This window comes from Bufo gargarizans, chromosome 2 (assembly GCF_014858855.1).
Source record: "Bufo gargarizans isolate SCDJY-AF-19 chromosome 2, ASM1485885v1, whole genome shotgun sequence".
Classification (NCBI taxonomy): domain Eukaryota; kingdom Metazoa; phylum Chordata; class Amphibia; order Anura; family Bufonidae; genus Bufo; species Bufo gargarizans.
Genome location: NC_058081.1, coordinates 33,164,013 through 33,182,042, shown reverse-complemented (window position 1 = coordinate 33,182,042; position 18,030 = coordinate 33,164,013). Strand labels below are relative to the sequence as shown.

The 18,030-nt window shown below is 43.7% G+C and overlaps 1 protein-coding gene across 1 annotated transcript in view; it reads right to left on the bottom strand.

Annotated features, from left to right (window-relative positions):
* LOC122927157 (venom factor-like) overlaps positions 1 to 18,030 on the bottom strand; it is a 150,633-nt gene that overhangs the window by 25,697 nt on the left and 106,906 nt on the right. Inside the window, 3 exon segments of the mRNA XM_044278754.1 lie at positions 5,174 to 5,279; positions 17,194 to 17,283; positions 17,447 to 17,534. Of these exon segments, the coding sequence (XP_044134689.1) occupies positions 5,174 to 5,279; positions 17,194 to 17,283; positions 17,447 to 17,534 (284 nt within the window).

Genomic DNA, 18,030 nt, shown 5'->3' with positions numbered 1-18,030 from the left:
CGCCTCCGGCTCTCCCTCAATGCCCCCTCCTTTTTTTCGGAAATCTCGCCCGTGCGTACGCATCCTTTCGGCATCATCGCTCTAAGTTCGCGTTATGCGCATGCGCGAGAAAAGGATGCGTACGCACGGGCGCAGGCCTGTGCGCACACGCGAGATTTCCGAAAAAAAGGAGGGGGCATTGAGGGAGAGCCGGAGGCGGATCTGTGTTGTTTGAGGCAGCGCTGACGAGACCGGGGGAGGAGCTGGGCACCAACGGCGGCGGCGGCAGGCGGCAGATTCAAGAGGAGAGGAACGCCCTGGGCACCTTATCTAGCTGATTGACAGGTGATATAAATCGATTTTTTACCTAAACGGCACCGCAGATCTAACATATAAGATGACAACTGTAATCAGAAGGGCACCATGAATAAAACGATAGTTAAAAAAGTGGGGGTTAGAAAGTGGTGACAGAGTCCCTTTAACTATTTTTTTGCCAAAAAATGACATTTTTCACTTTCAGCTGTAAAATTTTGCAAAAAAAACGACATCCATATATAAATTTTTCGCTAAATTTATTGTTCTACATGTCTTTGATAAAAAAAAATGTTTGGGCAAAAAAAAATGGTTTGGGTAAAAGTTATAGCGTTTACAAACTAAGGTACAAAAATGTGAATTTCTGCTTTTTGAAGCAGCTCTGACTTTCTGAGCACCTGTCATGTTTCCTGAGGTTATACAATGCCCAAACAGTAGAAAAACCCCACAAATGACCCCATTTCGGAAAGTAGACACCCTAAAGTATTCGCTGATGGGCATAGTGAGTTCATAGAACTTTTTATTTTTTGTCACAAGTTAGCGGAAAATGATGATTTTTATTTTAATTTTTTTTTTCTTACAAAGTCTCATATTCCACTAACTTGCGACAAAAAATAAAAAATTCTAGGAACTCGCCATGCCCCTCACGGAATACCTTGGGGTGTCTTCTTTCCAAAATGGGGTCACTTGTGGGGTAGTTATACTGCCCTGGCAATTTAGGGGCCCAAATGTGTCAGAAGTACTTTGCAATCAAAATGTGTAAAAAATGGCCTGCGAAATCCGAAAGGCGCACTTTGGAATATGTGCCCCTTTGCCCACCTTGGCTGCAAAAAAGTGTCACACATCTGGTACTCGGGAGAAGTTGGGGAATGTGTTTTGGGGTGTCATTTTACATATACCCATGCTAGGTGAGAGAAATATCTTGGCAAAAGACAACTTTTCCCATTTTTTTATACAAAGTTGGCATTTGACCAAGATATTTTCCTGAGTACGGCGATACCAGATGTGTGACACTTTTTTGCAGCCTAGATGCGCAAAGGTGCCCAAATTCCTTTTAGGAGGGCATTTTTAGACATTTGGATCCCAGACTTCTTCTCACGCTTTAGGGCCCCTAAAAAGCCAGGGCAGTATAAATATCCCACATGTGACCCCACTTTGGAAAGAAGACACCCCAAGGTATTCAATGAGGGGCCTGGCGAGTTCATAGAATTTTTAATTTTTTGCATAAGTTAGGGGAAATTGATTTTTTTTTTGTTTTTTTTCTCACAAAGTCTCACTTTCCGCTAACTTAGGACAAAAATTTCAATCTTTCATGGACTCAATATGCCCCTCACGGAATACCTTGGGGTGTCTTCTTTCCGAAATGGGGTCACTTGTGGGGTATTTATACTGCACTGGCATTTTAGGGGCCCTAAAGCGTGAGAAGAAGTCTGGAATATAAATGTCTAAAAAATTTTACGCATTTGGATTCCGTGAGGGGTATGGTGAGTTCATGTGAGATTTTATTTTTTGACACAAGTTAGTGGAATATGAGACTTAGTAAGAAAAAACAAACAAAAAATATATATATTTCCGCTAACTTGGGCCAAAAAAATGTCTGAATGGAGCCTTACAGGGGGGGTGATCAATGACAGGGGGGTGATCAATGACAGGGGGGTGATCACCCATATAGACTCCCTGATCACCCCCCTGTAATTGATCACCCCCCTGGTAAGGCTCCATTAAGACGTCCGTATGATTTTTACGGATCCATGGATACATGGATCGGATCCGCAAAACACATGCGGACGTCTGAATGGAGCCTTACAGGGGGGTGATCAATGACAGAGGGGTGATCACCCATATAGACTCCCTGATCACCTCCGTCATTGATCACCCCCCTGTAAGGCTCCATTCAGCTGTCCGTATGATTTTTTACGGATCCACGGATACATGGATCGGATCCGCAAAACACATGCGGACGTCTGAATGGAGCCTTACAGGGGGGTGATCAATGACAGGGGGTGATCAGGGAGTGTATATGGGTGATCACCCCTCTGTCATTGATCACCCCCCTGTAAGGCTCCATTCAGACGTCCGCATGTGTTTTGCGGATCCGATCCATGTATCCATGTATCCGTAAAAATCATACGGACGTCTGAATGGAGCCTTACAGGGGGGTGATCAATGACAGGGGGTGATCAGGGAGTCTATATGGGTGATCACCCCCCTGTCATTGATCACCCCCCTGTAAGGCTCCATTCAGACGTCCGAATTACTTTTACGGATCCATGGATACATGGATCGGATCCGCAAAACACATGCAGACGTCTGAATGGAGCCTTACAGGGGGGTGATCAATGACAGGGGGGTGATCAATGACAGGGGGTGATCAGGGAGTGTATATGGGTGATCACCCCCCTGTAAGGATCCATTCAGACGTCCGCATGTGTTTTGCGGATCCGATCCATGTATCCATGGATCCGTAAAAATCATTCGGACGTGATCCAAAAAAAAGTGATCCCATTTTGGAAACTATGGGATAAGGTGGCAGTTTTTTTCGTACTATTTTAGGGTACATATGATTTTTGGTTGCTCTATAGTACACTTTTTGTGAGGCAAGGTAACAAAAAATAGCAGTTTTGGCACAGTTTTTATTTTTTGTTATTTACAACGTTCATCTGACAGCTTAGATCATGTGCTATTTTTATAGAGCAGGTTGTTACGGATGCTACAATACAAAATATGACAGTTTTACATAATAAAGCATTTAAAAAATGATTTCTTAGTGTCTCCATATTCTGAAAGCCATATTTTTATTTTATTTTTTAAGCAACTGTCTTATGTGGGGTCTCATTCTTTTCTTATGAGATGACGGTTTGACTGGAACTATTTTAGAGTGCATATGACTTTTTGATCGCTTGGTATTACGTGTTCTGTGATGTAAGGTGACAAAAAATAGCTTTTTTGACACACTTTATTTTTTATTTTTTATTTTTTTTACGGTGTTCACCTGAGGGGTTAGGTCATGTGAATTTTTTTTACAGCAGGCCATTACGGACGTGGCAATACCTAATATGTATACTTTTTTTATTTATTTAAGTTTTACACAACAATACACTTTTGAAACAAAAAAAATGTTTCAGTGTCAGAGCCATAGCTTTTTTTTTTTTGCGATTGTCTTAGGTAGGGCATCATTTTTGCCGGATGAGATGATGGTTTGATTGCCACTATTTTGGGGTGCATATGACTTTTTGATCGCTTGCTATCACACTTTTTGTGATGTAAGGTGACAAAAAATTGCTTTTTTTACACCGTTTTTACTTATTTATTTTTTAAGGTGTTCATCTGAGAGGTTAGGTCATGTGGTATTTTTATAGAGCAGGTTGTTACAGACGCGGCAATACCTAATATGTATAATTTTTTTTAATTTATTTAAGTTTTACACAATAACAGCGTTTTTTAAAACAAAAAAAAATCATGTTTTAGTGTCTCCATAGTCTTAGAGCCATAGTTTTTTTTTGGGGGGGCGATTGTCTTAGGTAGGGGCTCATTGTTTGTGGGATGAGATGACGGTTGGATTGGTACTATTTTGGGGGATATACGCATTTTTGATTGATCAGTGTTGCACTTTTACTGATGTAAGGTGACAAAAAATGGTTTATTTAGCACAGCTTTTATTTTATTTTTTTGACGTTGTTCACCTGAGTGGTTAGGTCATGTGATATTTTCATAGAGCCAGTCGATACAGACTCTTTTGGGAAAAGGACATCTTTTTTTACTTTAAACTTTAAATTTTTTTTTTTTTTTGGGAAATTTTTTTTTAACTTTTTTTTTGTCCCACTCTGGGACTTCAACTTTTTGGGGTCTGATCTCCTTTACAATGCATTACAATACTTCTGTATTGTAATGCATTGGCTGTGAGATCCAGGCAAGCAGAATGTAAGTAAATTACATAATGATACACTTACGGCCAATGCTATCGCTGTCAGAGACACCAAATTACTAAAGTGTGCATAGCCTTTAAATTTTAAGTACCAAAAAAGATACAAAATAAGTTAAAATGGGCTTTTCCAGGAATTTGATATTGATTCATCAATATTGGATCAGTGGGTGTCAACTGGAACACCTGGAAACTTCACCAATCAGCTGTTTTGGGCAGCAGCTGGTGCTGGAAGCTATAGAATGGATGGAATGGATTGCCTGTGTATTTCAAATGCTGGCATATTGGACTTTATCGGACTGACTTTCTTTCGCTCAGTACCAGAAGACCCCATGGATAACCTACTAGGGATGGACATATTAGAGACACCCACAAACCTTCAGGTATTGTCTGTATAGACAGTACGGCAGGCTGTGTGTGCATTATGGCAGATGCAATAAAGTAGGAGTTAATGGGGAGAAAAGTGTTAATAGACCGTACAGTCTCCAGGACTATGCCACCATCTAAAGAGACCAGGGAGTAGCAAAGGAGCTTCATTTACAGTTGTATCTGTGTGTACAATGTATAATGTATTATCTAGGCCTCCAGAATACAGTCCAGTTGTGATTTGTCATTACACTCCCTGCCCTTTAATAATGAAATGACTCTGCCGATCATGTCCCAGTCTACACAACAGAAATGTGAGCTACAGGAGACAGAAAGTTTCAAATTTTCATTAGCACTATCTGTACAATGTTATTTTAAGTTTTTGAGATCATTACTCATTTTCTAACCTGTTTTTTCATGTTTGAACTATTTGTAGCTATTGGGGCCATACAGCTTCTAATATTTCATCCGATTACAGTACATACTGTAGAAGGTTGGGTTGCAGTATAATGGTGTGTTGCTTTTTTACATCAGTCTATAGCGATCTGAGGACTAAAGGTTTGCCATTTCAGTTTCTCAAGTCTATAAAGTTACCTGGTGAATAATAGTCATAGATTGTGATGGATCCAGGTTGGACAAGTCCCACATTTAAATTTCTGTTAAGTTTAACCTTCAGACATTGTTCCTCACTGTGCGAGACCTGCCGGGATAAAAAATACATAAAAAAAAAAAAGTTGAAGATTATAGTCCCTGTGGAAATGGATTCCTCCAACATTATGACAACCTCAATTACAGAATGAAAATATAACAGAAATGTAGATTACTGCAGCCTTCTTCCTAAAGAAAGAAAGCCATGCCAAGTCAATGTCAAGTTAACATTTGCCATCTAGTTCCTCACCCCCCTGCAAACCCCAGACCTTGAATTTGGCTCTTGGCCAACACTTGGGGTGGAAGCCAGAGCAAAACTGGCACTTCTCCAGCTTCGGCTGTGGAAGGGCCACTAGTCCTGGTCCCATGTAGGAGCCTTCTGGGCCAGAGGGACCAGGATTGGTTTATGGGTGGCCCCTTTTCTTATGGAGACGGCCTCTGATGCACCATGACCTATAGCATGTTTTTGATGGACGGGTATAGAAAGCATGTATCTTGGTCTTTCATTAAAAAATGTGTCCAGGGTGTCAATGTGGTGTGTTCAATACCCTAGAATAGGGTAGTTGCAAACTGTTTGTCAGTATGGGATCTGCATCTCCACTGCAGGATGGCAGATCGCTGTCTACACATTGCAGCACTATGGGTCCCAGTACTGGCTTACCTGGTAGGAGACGCAGGTGCCCGCCAGCATACCGTCGCATCCGTCCTCTTTGCCAGGTGTCATCTGATGAGCTATAGCACGCGCGCGCGCACCTCTCCCTTTCTTATAGGAGTAGGCAGCTGGTTCCTGATTACCATCCCCACCCGGAGGCGGGACTATTTGTATTTAAGGCAGCTTCACTCATCATGAAGTGCCCAAGCGTGGTTGTTGTACCTCTTGACTCCCGCTGAAGCACTCCACTGTGTCTGTTTATTGGATTTCCTGGATTCTGACCTCCGCTTCATTTGACTACGCATCTGCCTGCTGTCTGTTTATTGGACCTCCTGGATTATAGACCTCTGCACTGCCTGACAACGCATCAGTCCATCTCTTCCAGTAAGTCTGCCTGGATCCAGACCCTGTGCTGCCTATGAGACTGCTTATATCTGCACTGCCTGATTATGCATCTGCCCATGTAAAGTCTGCCTGGATCCAGACCCTGCGCTGCCTCTGAGACTGCTTATATCTGCATGCTATATTGCTCTGAACTTTGTGTTGCCTGTATCTGTCAAGTGACCTTTTGAATACTGTCTGCCAGTAAAGACCATCTGTTACTTTATTCTGCCTTTGTTGGACTCTGTTCACACTACTGCAGGTAGCTGCATTCAAGGTAACAGGTGCAGACACCAGGGTCCTGTCTCTGAGAGTCGGCAGTCAGCGATATTGGACTAATTCCAGTCCTCTATCAGCTGACACAGAGGATCCACATCCTCTGGTCGTAACAGTACGCTTGGGCCATGGATCCCGCTGGCTCTAAACCAGGAATGTCTGAAGTACTACATGAACTTGAACAACAGCGTACCACCCAGAAACAAGTGATAAATTACTTGCAGCATGTAGCTGCTCGCCTGGACTCCCTTGCTACAGCACAGTCTGCACAGGCTCCTACTGCTCCTGCTGTCCCTGTTGCGGCTGCAGCACTGCCAAGCGTTTCTGGACCACGTTTATCTGCTCCGCCCCGTTACAGCGGCAACCCGAAAGCCTGTCGTGGGTTTCTTAACCAGTGTACAATTCACTTTGAACTGCTTCCTCATCACTTTCAATCAGACCGCGCCAAAGTGGCATTCATTATCTCTCATCTCGAGGGTGAGGCTCTGGCCTGGGCGAATCCAATATGGGAGAGATCTGGTCCTATCACCAATAATGTGGCACTATTCATAGGCTCTTTTAAGAAGGTGTTTGAGGAGCCAGGTCGAGCTTCTTCTGCGGCCTCCTCTCTGCTGCACGTCCGTCAAGGAAGCTGGTCGGTGGGCCAATATGCGATTCAGTTCCGCACCTTAGCGTCTGAAGTTTTGTGGAATGAGGAGGCTTTGGTGGCGGCCTTTTGGGAAGGGTTGTCTGGACGTATTAAGGATGAACTTGCAGGTCGTGATGTGCCTACCTCCCTTGAGGCTCTGATCTCTCTGGCTATTAAAATCGACATACGGTTTTCGGAGCGAGCTAGGGAGGCCCGTCAAGAGAAAAGACTTCCACAACAACGGTTTAAGTCTAATATGTCTCAACCTCCATTACGCACCTCCTTTTCGGATCCTGAACCCATGCAGGTGAATTCCACTCGGCTCTCGGATGAGGAACGTCGTCTTCGCATGTCTTCTGGACTCTGCCTCTACTGTGGTGGTTCGGGTCACCGTGTCCGCAACTGTCCCCAGTAGTCGGGAAACTCCAATGCTTAGGGTCTTTGGGAGAGGCGGCTCTAGGCGAAAACTGCTCCACTCTCCAAATTCCTGTGACTCTGGTTCTTGGGGGCATCAAGGTCTCCATATCTGCTTCCTTGGATTCCGGGTCTGCGGGGAACTTCATACACCAAGCTATGGTGAGTCAATACCACATTCCTGTATGCCTGCTTCAAAATCCCCTGCTGGTGACTGCCGTCAGCGGACAAGTACTGACGGATCCAGTCCGGTTCATCACTGAGCCGTTGGAACTGCAGGTAGGGTGGTTACACGTTGAAAAGATTTCTCTATATGTGCTCCCTGAACTGTCCCATTCTCTTTTGCTGGGGTTGCCCTGGCTTAGGATGCACAATCCAGTAATCGAGTGGAGCTCTGGAGAGGTTCTTCAATGGGGACAGCTGTGCCAAGGCAAGTGCTTATGTTCCATTCAACGAAGGGTCTCTATATCCCTCCCTAAAAACCTGGAGGCCTTGCCAGTGGTCTATCATTCCTTTGCGGATGTGTTCGATAAAAAAGAGGCTGAGACACTACCTCCCCATCGCCCCTATGACTGCCCAATTGATTTACTATCTGGGACTTCTCCTCCTCGGGGTCGTGTTTATCCTCTGTCCCCTGCCGAATCGCAGGCAACAGCAGATTACATTAAGGAGAACCTTGAGAGGGGTTTCATCAGGAAGTCTTCCTCACCTGCAGGGGCAGGATTCTTTTTTGTGAAAAAGAAAGATGGGTCTCTTCGCCCCTGTATAGACTACCGTGGTCTGAATAAGATCACCATCAAGAATAAATACCCTTTACCGTTAATTTCTGAATTATTTGATAGACTCCGTGGGGCTCGGATCTTCTCTAACTTGGACTTGCGGGGGGCATATAATTTAATACGGATTCGTGAGGGTGACGAATGGAAGACAGCTTTTAATACCAAGGATGGCCACTATGAATACCTCGTGATGCCCTTCGGGCTCAGTAATGCCCCTGCTGTCTTCCAGGAGTTTGTCAATGACATTTTTCGAGATCTGCTCTATTCTTGTGTTGTCTATTTGGATGATATTCTTATTTTTTCCAGAGACATCAGAACTCATCGCAGGCATGTGCAGATGGTCTTACAACGCTTACGAGAGAATCGTCTGTACGCTAAATTGGAAAAGTGTGTCTTTGAAAAGTCGTCCCTGCCCTTCCTGGGGTACATCATCTCGGATCATGGTCTCAAAATGGATCCTGGAAAGGTGGCAGCAGTGCTCGACTGGCCCCGTCCCTCCGGCCTGAAGGCAATACAAAGGTTCCTGGGTTTTGCCAATTATTATCGTCAATTCATCCGTAATTTTTCTACCCTAACAGCTCCTATTTCTGGCCTGACCAAGAAGGGTGCCAATCCCAAACTATGGTCCCCTGAAGCAGAGACAGCATTTTCCTCCCTCAAGCAAGCCTTTTCTTCAGCTCCAGTCCTTAGACGCCCAGAACCCAACAAACAGTTCTTCTTGGAGGTGGACGCTTCCTCTGTGGGAGCCGGGGCCGTCCTGTCACAGAAGAATACCTCAGGTCGTATGTCTCCTTGTGGTTTTTTTTCTAAGTTATTTTCCGCTGCCGAAAAAAACTATTCTATTGGGGACAGGGAACTCCTAGCAATTAAGTTGGCTCTAGAGGAATGGAGATATCTTCTGGAAGGTTCTAGCCTACCAGTCATAATTTACACCGATCATAAGAACCTCACCTATTTGCAGACAGCTCAACGACTTAATCCTCGTCAAGCCCGTTGGTCTCTCTTCTTTGCCCGATTTAATTTTCAATTGCATTTTCGGTCCGCTGACAAAAATATCAAAGCGGACGCTCTCTCCAGGTCCTTTGAAACCACAGATTCAGAAGACGAACCCCAGTTTATCATTGAACCAACTAGAGTAGTCCCAGTGGCTCCAGTTAACCTGTCCAAGGTTCCCCCAGGTAAGATCTTTGTTCCGGAATCTAAACGAAGGAAGGTTTTACAGTGGGGGCATGCATCCAAGATTGCCGGCCATCCAGGTCAACGGGGGACCTTGAATCTCATCTCCAGACATTACTGGTGGCCATCCATAACAGCGGATATTGTAGACTTTGTGGCTTCCTGTACCTTGTGTGCCCAGAATAAGTCTCCCAGACTGAAACCTGCAGGTTTATTATTGCCTCTTCCGGTGCCTGAGGTCCCCTGGCAGCATATTGGTATGGACTTCATAACCGATTTACCTGTCTCTGAGGGCTGTACAGTCATTTGGGTTGTCGTTGACCGTTTTCCTAAGATGTCGCACTTTATTCCGCTTCCAGGTCTGCCATCTGCTCCTCGTCTTGCTGAGCTATTCATTTTACATATCTTCCGCCTTCATGGATTTCCCCTCCATATCGTCTCGGATAGAGGAGTACAATTTACCTCCCGGTTCTGGAGATCTTTATGTAAGTCTCTGAATGTCTCTTTGGACTTCTCTTCTGCCTATCATCCACAGACTAACGGCCAGGTGGAACGCATGAACCAAATATTGGTCAGCTTCCTGCGACTTTTCACCAATGCCCATCAGGATGACTGGGTGAAGCATCTTCCCTGGGCAGAATTTGCTCATAACAATAGAGTCAACCAAGCCACAGGTAAATCTCCATTTTTTGTGGTCTATGGACGACATCCAAGTGTTCCTCTTCCTGTGCGGCCTTCTTCTGGAGTTCCTGCGGCAGATTCCTGTGTGGAGCAGCTGTCTCGGGTCTGGTCCGACACTAAAGTATCGCTTCGGAGAACAGCGGACCAGATGAAAAGGTGTGCGGATAAGAGGCGCAGACCTCCTCCTCAGTTTGCCATTGGAGACAAGGTATGGCTTTCTTCTAAGAATATCCGTCTCAGACTTCCCTCTTACAAACTGGCTCCGCGATTCTTGGGACCCTTTTCTGTGATCAAGAAAATTAATCCTGTTGCCTACAAGCTCAAACTACCTGCTACCTTGCGGATTCCCAACTCATTTCATGTTTCATTACTTAAGCCAGCTGTCTTTAACAGGTTTTGCAAAGGCTCTTCACAGAACCCTCCTCCTGTCACTATGGATGATGAGTTTGAAGTTAAGGACATTCTAGACAGGAGGATTATCAGAGGTAATACCTTCTATTTGGTGGACTGGAAGGGCTACGGACCTGAAGAAAGGTCATGGGAATCTGCAGAGAATATTCATGCCCCTCTGTTGCTGAAGAAATTTCTCTCCAGGTCAGCCGTGTGGAGGAGGGGGCGTAAGAGGGGGGGTACTGTCAGTATGGGATCTGCATCTCCACTGCAGGGTGGCAGATCGCTGTCTACACATTGCAGCACTATGGGTCCCAGTACTGGCTTACCTGGTAGGAGACGCAGGTGCCCGCCAGCATACCGTCGCATCCGTCCTCTTTGCCAGGTGTCATCTGATGAACTATAGCACACGCGCGCGCACCTTTCCCTTTCTTATAGGAGTAGGCAGCTGGTTCCTGATTACCATCCCCACCCGGAGGCGGGACTATTTGTATTTAAGGCAGCTTCACTCATCATGAAGTGCCCAAGCGTGGTTGTACCTCTTGACTCCCGCTGAAGCACTCCACTGTGTCTGTTTATTGGATTTCCTGGATTCTGACCTCCGCTTCATTTGACTACGCATCTGCCTGCTGTCTGTTTATTGGACCTCCTGGATTATAGACCTCTGCACTGCCTGACAACGCATCTGTCCATCTCTTCCAGTAAGTCTGCCTGGATCCAGACCCTGTGCTGCCTATGAGACTGCTTATATCTGCACTGCCTGATTATGCATCTGCCCATGTAAAGTCTGCCTGGATCCAGACCCTGCGCTGCCTCTGAGACTGCTTATATCTGCATGCTATATTGCTCTGAACTTTGTGTTGCCTGTATCTGTCAAGTGACCTTTTGAATACTGTCTGCCAGTAAAGACCATCTGTTACTTTATTCTGCCTTTGTTGGACTCTGTTCACACTACTGCAGGTAGCTGCATTCAAGGTAACAGGTGCAGACACCAGGGTCCTGTCTCTGAGAGTCAGCAGTCTGCGATATTGGACTAATTCCAGTCCTCTATCAGCTGACACAGAGGATCCACATCCTCTGGTCGTAACACTGTTCTTTTAATATAATGTTATTTAATACATTTAATATGTCTTGTAATGTACCAGCATATCTCAGTATGGTTTAGTCACAGGTTAATAATCCTGACTTTCCCCTGTAGGAAGTTAGGTGTTAGACTTAGTAGTAGTTCAGTTATAGTGGATTTGCTGAGGAAGTGAGAGAACCGACATGTGCTCAATCCTTAGAGTAATAGGCCTGAGTTCTAGAGAACAATTGTCTCTGGGGATGTTTGCATCAAGTCAGCTATCTCTACTTCATAGTGCTCCAGAAAGAACGAGAAAGGAAAGATCTAAAAGGGACAGAATCTGCATGGTTGGACATTGGAGTCAGTCAATAAAATTGAAATAAAAAAAAGTTATGGCTTTTGGAATGTGGGGAGAAAAAAATTAAATCCAAAAATGTCAATGGGCATTTTCTTGAAAGGATTAAAAAAGAACCAATTGAAAAAATTGAATAAATCAATTGAAAAAAATATTTTTTTAGCCCAAAATGAGTACAATGCAATCATTAAAAAATGCCCCAAAAGTGTGCATATTAAGTACCAAAAATGAAACAAAAATGTTTGAAAAATTACACAAGATATTTGCAGTTTAAGGTTGAAGAAGACTTTACTGCAGTGATAGGGACATTGCTTCTACACCCTTCACACTTAGACATGACCTGGCCAGTCGTATCTTAGTCCTGTACCCCTCATCTGGAAATTACAGCCACTATGGCAAGAGTCATATTGCCAGCCTTAGATTCTGCAAAGAGAGGGACTTTGGAGAGATATAGGGGAGTACTACAACCCCCATCCTCACTTATAGCCACACGTTGCTCTCTGGAAAGATTTGCACTGTCAATTGTTTGTAACGGCACCTACATATCCTGACTTGCACCCTTACAACACTCATAACACCAAGGGCACCCCAACTACCATCAGGCAGGAGCCTCAATATCAGGGTATGTCTAGACAGAAGAAAGGGTATGCCCCCGATTGAAAATATTGATATTAATTTGGGTCCAGCTGTTCCCTCCTCTGATGAGTCCTGTATATATGGTTGGGTGTGATATGTGTTTTGTCATCTAGGGCCTTTGAAATTGCCTTCTAGCTACTCAAACCTCAGCAACCCAAGATACTGTAAGACAGGGCTGGCGTCATAAAAAAGAGTCATGGGGTTGGGAGGGGTTGGGAGCAAGCACACATGGTTAACAGGCTCCAGATAACCCAGACAGACAACTCGAAGAGAGAATTATTTGCTCCACTGACAAGAAAAAGTTCCCACAATTTCTTTGTCCACCATCCAGACACAGGTGGCCCCTTCATTGCACACCCTGGTCTCTGCCCTGACTATTTCCAGGTGATTGCATCACTTCCTTGGCTTATCCATTTACCAGATGGACAGGCCAACATTTATAGGACCAGATGCGGCTCCAGTTTCAGAAACCTATGTGTGCGCAGGATCTACAGGCCCAGCTGCAACATCTGTAGGCAAATGTGCCACGGGATACCATATGGAACCTGTATGTAGAGATGGCCTTGCGGTTCGCCCGGCAGTCGTTTCGTGGCAAACTTTGCGTGTTAGCGATTCGCCGAATATGCGAACATATGGAGAAATTCGCGCCCGTCATATTCTTTTACATTATGAAGAACTTTGACCCATGACACATCCATCAGGTGGTACAGGACAGCCAATTGAGACGTTTCAGCACATAGACATACCCCCTACCTTATAAATAAACCCGATCTGGCCGCCATTTTACATTCGGTGTTTTGCCAGTGTAGAGAGAGGTTGCTGTGTGGAGCAGGGACAGACTGTTAGGGTCACAAAACGCTAGCTAATAGGGCCACAAAAGTCCTTTTAAGGACTGGTATAGGTGTGCTATCAATAGGTGTGACATACTGAGGGGTGCGATATACTTATAATATACTTTTATAATGAGTCAAAAACACATAGATCTATATAGTGATCACCTGGAAGACAGGGGTCTAGGGGCTAGAGGCTTACTAGGGCAATTTTTATATAGGGTAAGGTTCCGGACAGGGTCGCTCTTATCAGGGCGGGTGGTCTGTCGTTAGGCTATCAGGGCCAGAATAGCACCCCCTGTAGGGCAATATCAGGGACAGTTCTTTGCCCACCCTGTCCTTCAATACCACATCATCATCTAGCCCAGGGATAGATGGTTTTTGCTTTCCCTCCGGGATTCATAGATGTGCACTGGAACCCCCCGGATTGTGGTAGGACATATGGTTTCTGATTTAGTGCCGCTGAGCACCTGATTTAGTGCCGCTGAGCACATGTTATCGCCTACCACATCTATGCTTTTTGCTTAAAGGGGTTCTGCACTTTGCTTTAACTGGATAGATCATCAGCATCTGATCGGCTGTTTGAGAAGGCAGCGGCGCTCCAGCAGCGTTGCGACCTTCTCGCTGTTTACCGCTGGCCCAGTGACGTCATGACTAGTATCAACTAGCGTGGGCAGGGCTAAGCTCTGTTCACTTGAATGGAGCTTAGCCCCGCCCACGCTAGTTGATACTAGTCGTGACGTTACTAGGCCGGCAGTAAACAGTGAGAAGGCTGCGACGCTGCCTTCTCAAACAGCTGATCAGCGGGGGTCCTGGGTGTCGGACCCCCGCCGATCAGATGCTGATGATCTATCCAGAGGATAGATCATCAGTTAAAGCAAAGTGCAGAACCCCTTTAACTTTAATTATTTATTTTATTTTCATTTTGAGGGATATCTTTTCCATTCACACATCCGCAAAATGGGTCCTCATCCGTTCCGCAATTTTGCGGAACTGGTGCAGACCCATTCATTTTCAATGGGGCCGGAATGTGCTGTCCGCATCCGTATTTGCGGATCCGCATTTGCATCTGTGCTTCCTTTTCCGCAAAAAAATAGAACATGTCCTATTCTTGTCCGCAATTGCAGACAAGATTAGGCATTTTCTATTATCGTGCCGGCGATGTGGGGTCCGCAAATTGCGGAATGCACATTGCCGGTGTCCGTGTTTTGCGGACGTGTGAATGGACCCTCATAGTAACTTTATTAAAGGTTACGTTTTATCTTTATGTATATTCTAATGGATTGTCTTTCTTGTACAATGTTATGTTAGACAGTATATTATAGTGCATTTGTATTGTGCGGCAGTTGTGTGCGGTTCTGCTGCGATACTGCAGGTATATGGAGCGACAAGCGTTATTGGAACAAATCATTTCTACTGGTGTGATATACCAGTCGCCCCCCAAAAAAATTGATGGAAGCGGGGTGTTATATACCAATATACTTTCTTTATAGTGCATTTGGGTACTGTATAGTGCATTTGCGCATGCGCGTACGCGAAAATTATATTGCCGATATTTTGCATTGAAAATAATAATGAATGGAGATCGCAAATTCGAATAAGGCTACTTTCACAATTGCGTTCAGAGTGGATCTGTCTGCATTATAGTTTAGAAAAAATTATAAGTGTGAAAGTTGTTCAGACAGATCCGTCCAGACTTTACATTGAAAGTCAATGGGGGACGGATCCGTTTGAAATTGCACCCGGACACCCGAACGCTGCAAGCTGCGTTCAGGTGTCCGCCTGCTGAGCGGAACGGAGGCCAAGCGGAGCCATCCTGATGCATTCTGACGGGATCCGCATCCACTCAGAATGCATTGGGGCTGTATGGATCCGTTCGGGGCCGCTTGTGAGAGCCTTCAAACGGAACTCACAAGCGGAGCCCCGAACGCTAGTGTGAAAGTAGTAACACCCCCCCAAAAAAATTATTCCCCCTCAAAAAAAGGCTGTAGTACAATGTTACTTCACTGTAGAACGGCAATTAAGACATATTTATATATATAAATATATATTATTTTTATAATATTTTCCAATTAATAAACTCCCCCCCAAAAAATAAAAATAATAACAATTCACCCCAGAACGGCAATTAAGACGTATTCTTTTCCTATTTTTACACCCCAAAAAAGAAATATAACAACCACAATTCACTGCAGAACGGGTGATGGGACGTACGTATATTTTCTTTTTCTACACCACGTAAATGTTTGTAGTACAATATAACTTCACCACTGAATGCCAATTATGACATATATGTTCTCCTTTTTTTGATATTTTAGGAAAAAATGCGATTCGTTACCACGAAGCGCAAGGAAATTCAGATTCGGTGCGAATAGATCAAGAACGAATTCCACTTTGTCCACTTCGATTCGCTCATCTCTAATTGTAATCACTTACATATATCATTACATTCACAAATAGAGCGTTTTATTAGATTGCCACAGCTCCTTCTTGCTGCATTATCTTTTTGGTCAATGAGTTTACATGGTACTTTAAAGGAACAGAAGGATTTTTTTTTAGAAATTTCTATTCCATTCCATTTCCAGGATGAAACATCGTTTCTCTGAAACTATGACCAGCAAAAAATGGTCCAGATAAAGAATGAAAATAAGATTGAGATATAAGCTACCATTCCTTACATAGTCTGTGTAAATATCCATGTTGCCTAAGATATGCCAAGGGACAGATCTTTGAAATGTAGATGAACTAGAGTCATTCCAGCTTACAGAATTTAACCCATCTCCCCTCTCCCATATCTCTTTGCCCCTTCATCAGACTTTTTGTATTGACGATGGTCTAGTAGAATTTATAAAATGGCCAAGGGTAATTTTTTTGTTGTTGGATGTGTTGCTTAGTAGCTCAAATTGGGACCAAATAAGATTGATTGGATAGTCTTACTATGACAATTGATGTATCAAAAAGGAACTTAGCTACGTTCCTTAACCGTTTTTTGAACCAGCAATTAAAATGTCTATCACAGTCAGGAACTGGAACTGAGCTGCACCTAAGCCACGTGACCTATGAGTGTGATGCCACTGGTATAGGGTAAGCTGCAAGAAGGCCACGGCACTCACATGTGTGTTAGATCCCCACCAATCAGATACTGGTGACCAGAGCATAGGACATCAGTATAAAAAAGTCAGAAAACCCTTTAAAATTATTACGATGACCTCCTACAAATGATGTGTCACTATCAACTATCTAACCCTTACTCCTTCCAGTCTGTGACACCTTCAAAATGTTATTGCATGCAAACCAACAAAAGTACCAAACTTTTCTCTGGGAGACTCCAGTCAGGACCACAATAAAGCCCCAGTAGCTAAAGAGCCACTATGTATGACCAGAGCTTTCAAGAGCTCCAGTCATGTTTCTTACCTTGTAAGGACAGGAAATGGCTGAGGGGAAAGAAAAGGCCCTTTCTTATGTCCTTAAGCAGGTTTCCTGTCTCTGAGAGGTATGGTGTTGTCATGGAGGATAGAATTAATTTGTATGTATGGCATGAGTGCAACCATGAGCATCCTATAATATTTCCTTTTATGCGTAACTATATTATTATATGTTATATAGTATAGTACATATGATATGGTATTATAGATGAACCTTATTAAATTTTACTTATAATGTTAAACGAAACAGCAATGGACATGTAACCAATTGACTTCTCACCTGCTGCAGGTAGATGATTAGAGCTCCTTTATCGAATGCCCCTTTGTTTATCTCAAATAAAGAGATGTACTTGTCCACTCCATTCTTAAGCTGGAAAACATAACAATATTCTGGTTAAGATAACATAACAGCCTTGATCTTCAAAAAACGTTCTCATTGTGTCAATAACATGTCTGTATTACCCGATATACATGAAAATAGAAGCTCTCCTATGATACATGCGCCACATCCCTTTGTATTGACCTTTACTTGCCTTGTTTAGGTCTTTTTCATCTGGGGAGAATCCGGTCATCATGGAAATATCAATGATGGACATGGTAGCATCTACAGGTTTGCGGTGTCTGTGGATAACCCAAGTTTTTTTTATTCCATGGGTTTTGGATATAATCAACTTCTAACATATATACACTTTATTAGCTCACTTTTTATAAAGTAAAAAGTGTGTTGTTAACTTGTCAAGGCTGGGCCACAACCGTGACCCTCAAAATACTGTCAATGTAACCGTTGACTCTCAGTGTATAAGAGATATCAGTGCCAAGTGGAGCCAAATAGATGTAAATGGAAAGTCCCACATTCCTACTTTGTAATTAGACTTCAAACACAGAACCCTAGTGTTACACATTGTTATTAAAGTCAATACATCCTATCCAAGTGACCTACCAACCTTTATACACAAAGTGTAGAGTGAAGTTCAAGGGATGTGGAGAAGTCCATTTATACACGTATCTAACACCTTTCCTATGTACCGTACATAGACTGACTTCAAAATTACTGATCATAAATGTGTCCACCAAGTTTTTGTAACAGAATAAGAAGGTTTGGGTTCATTTTCATGTT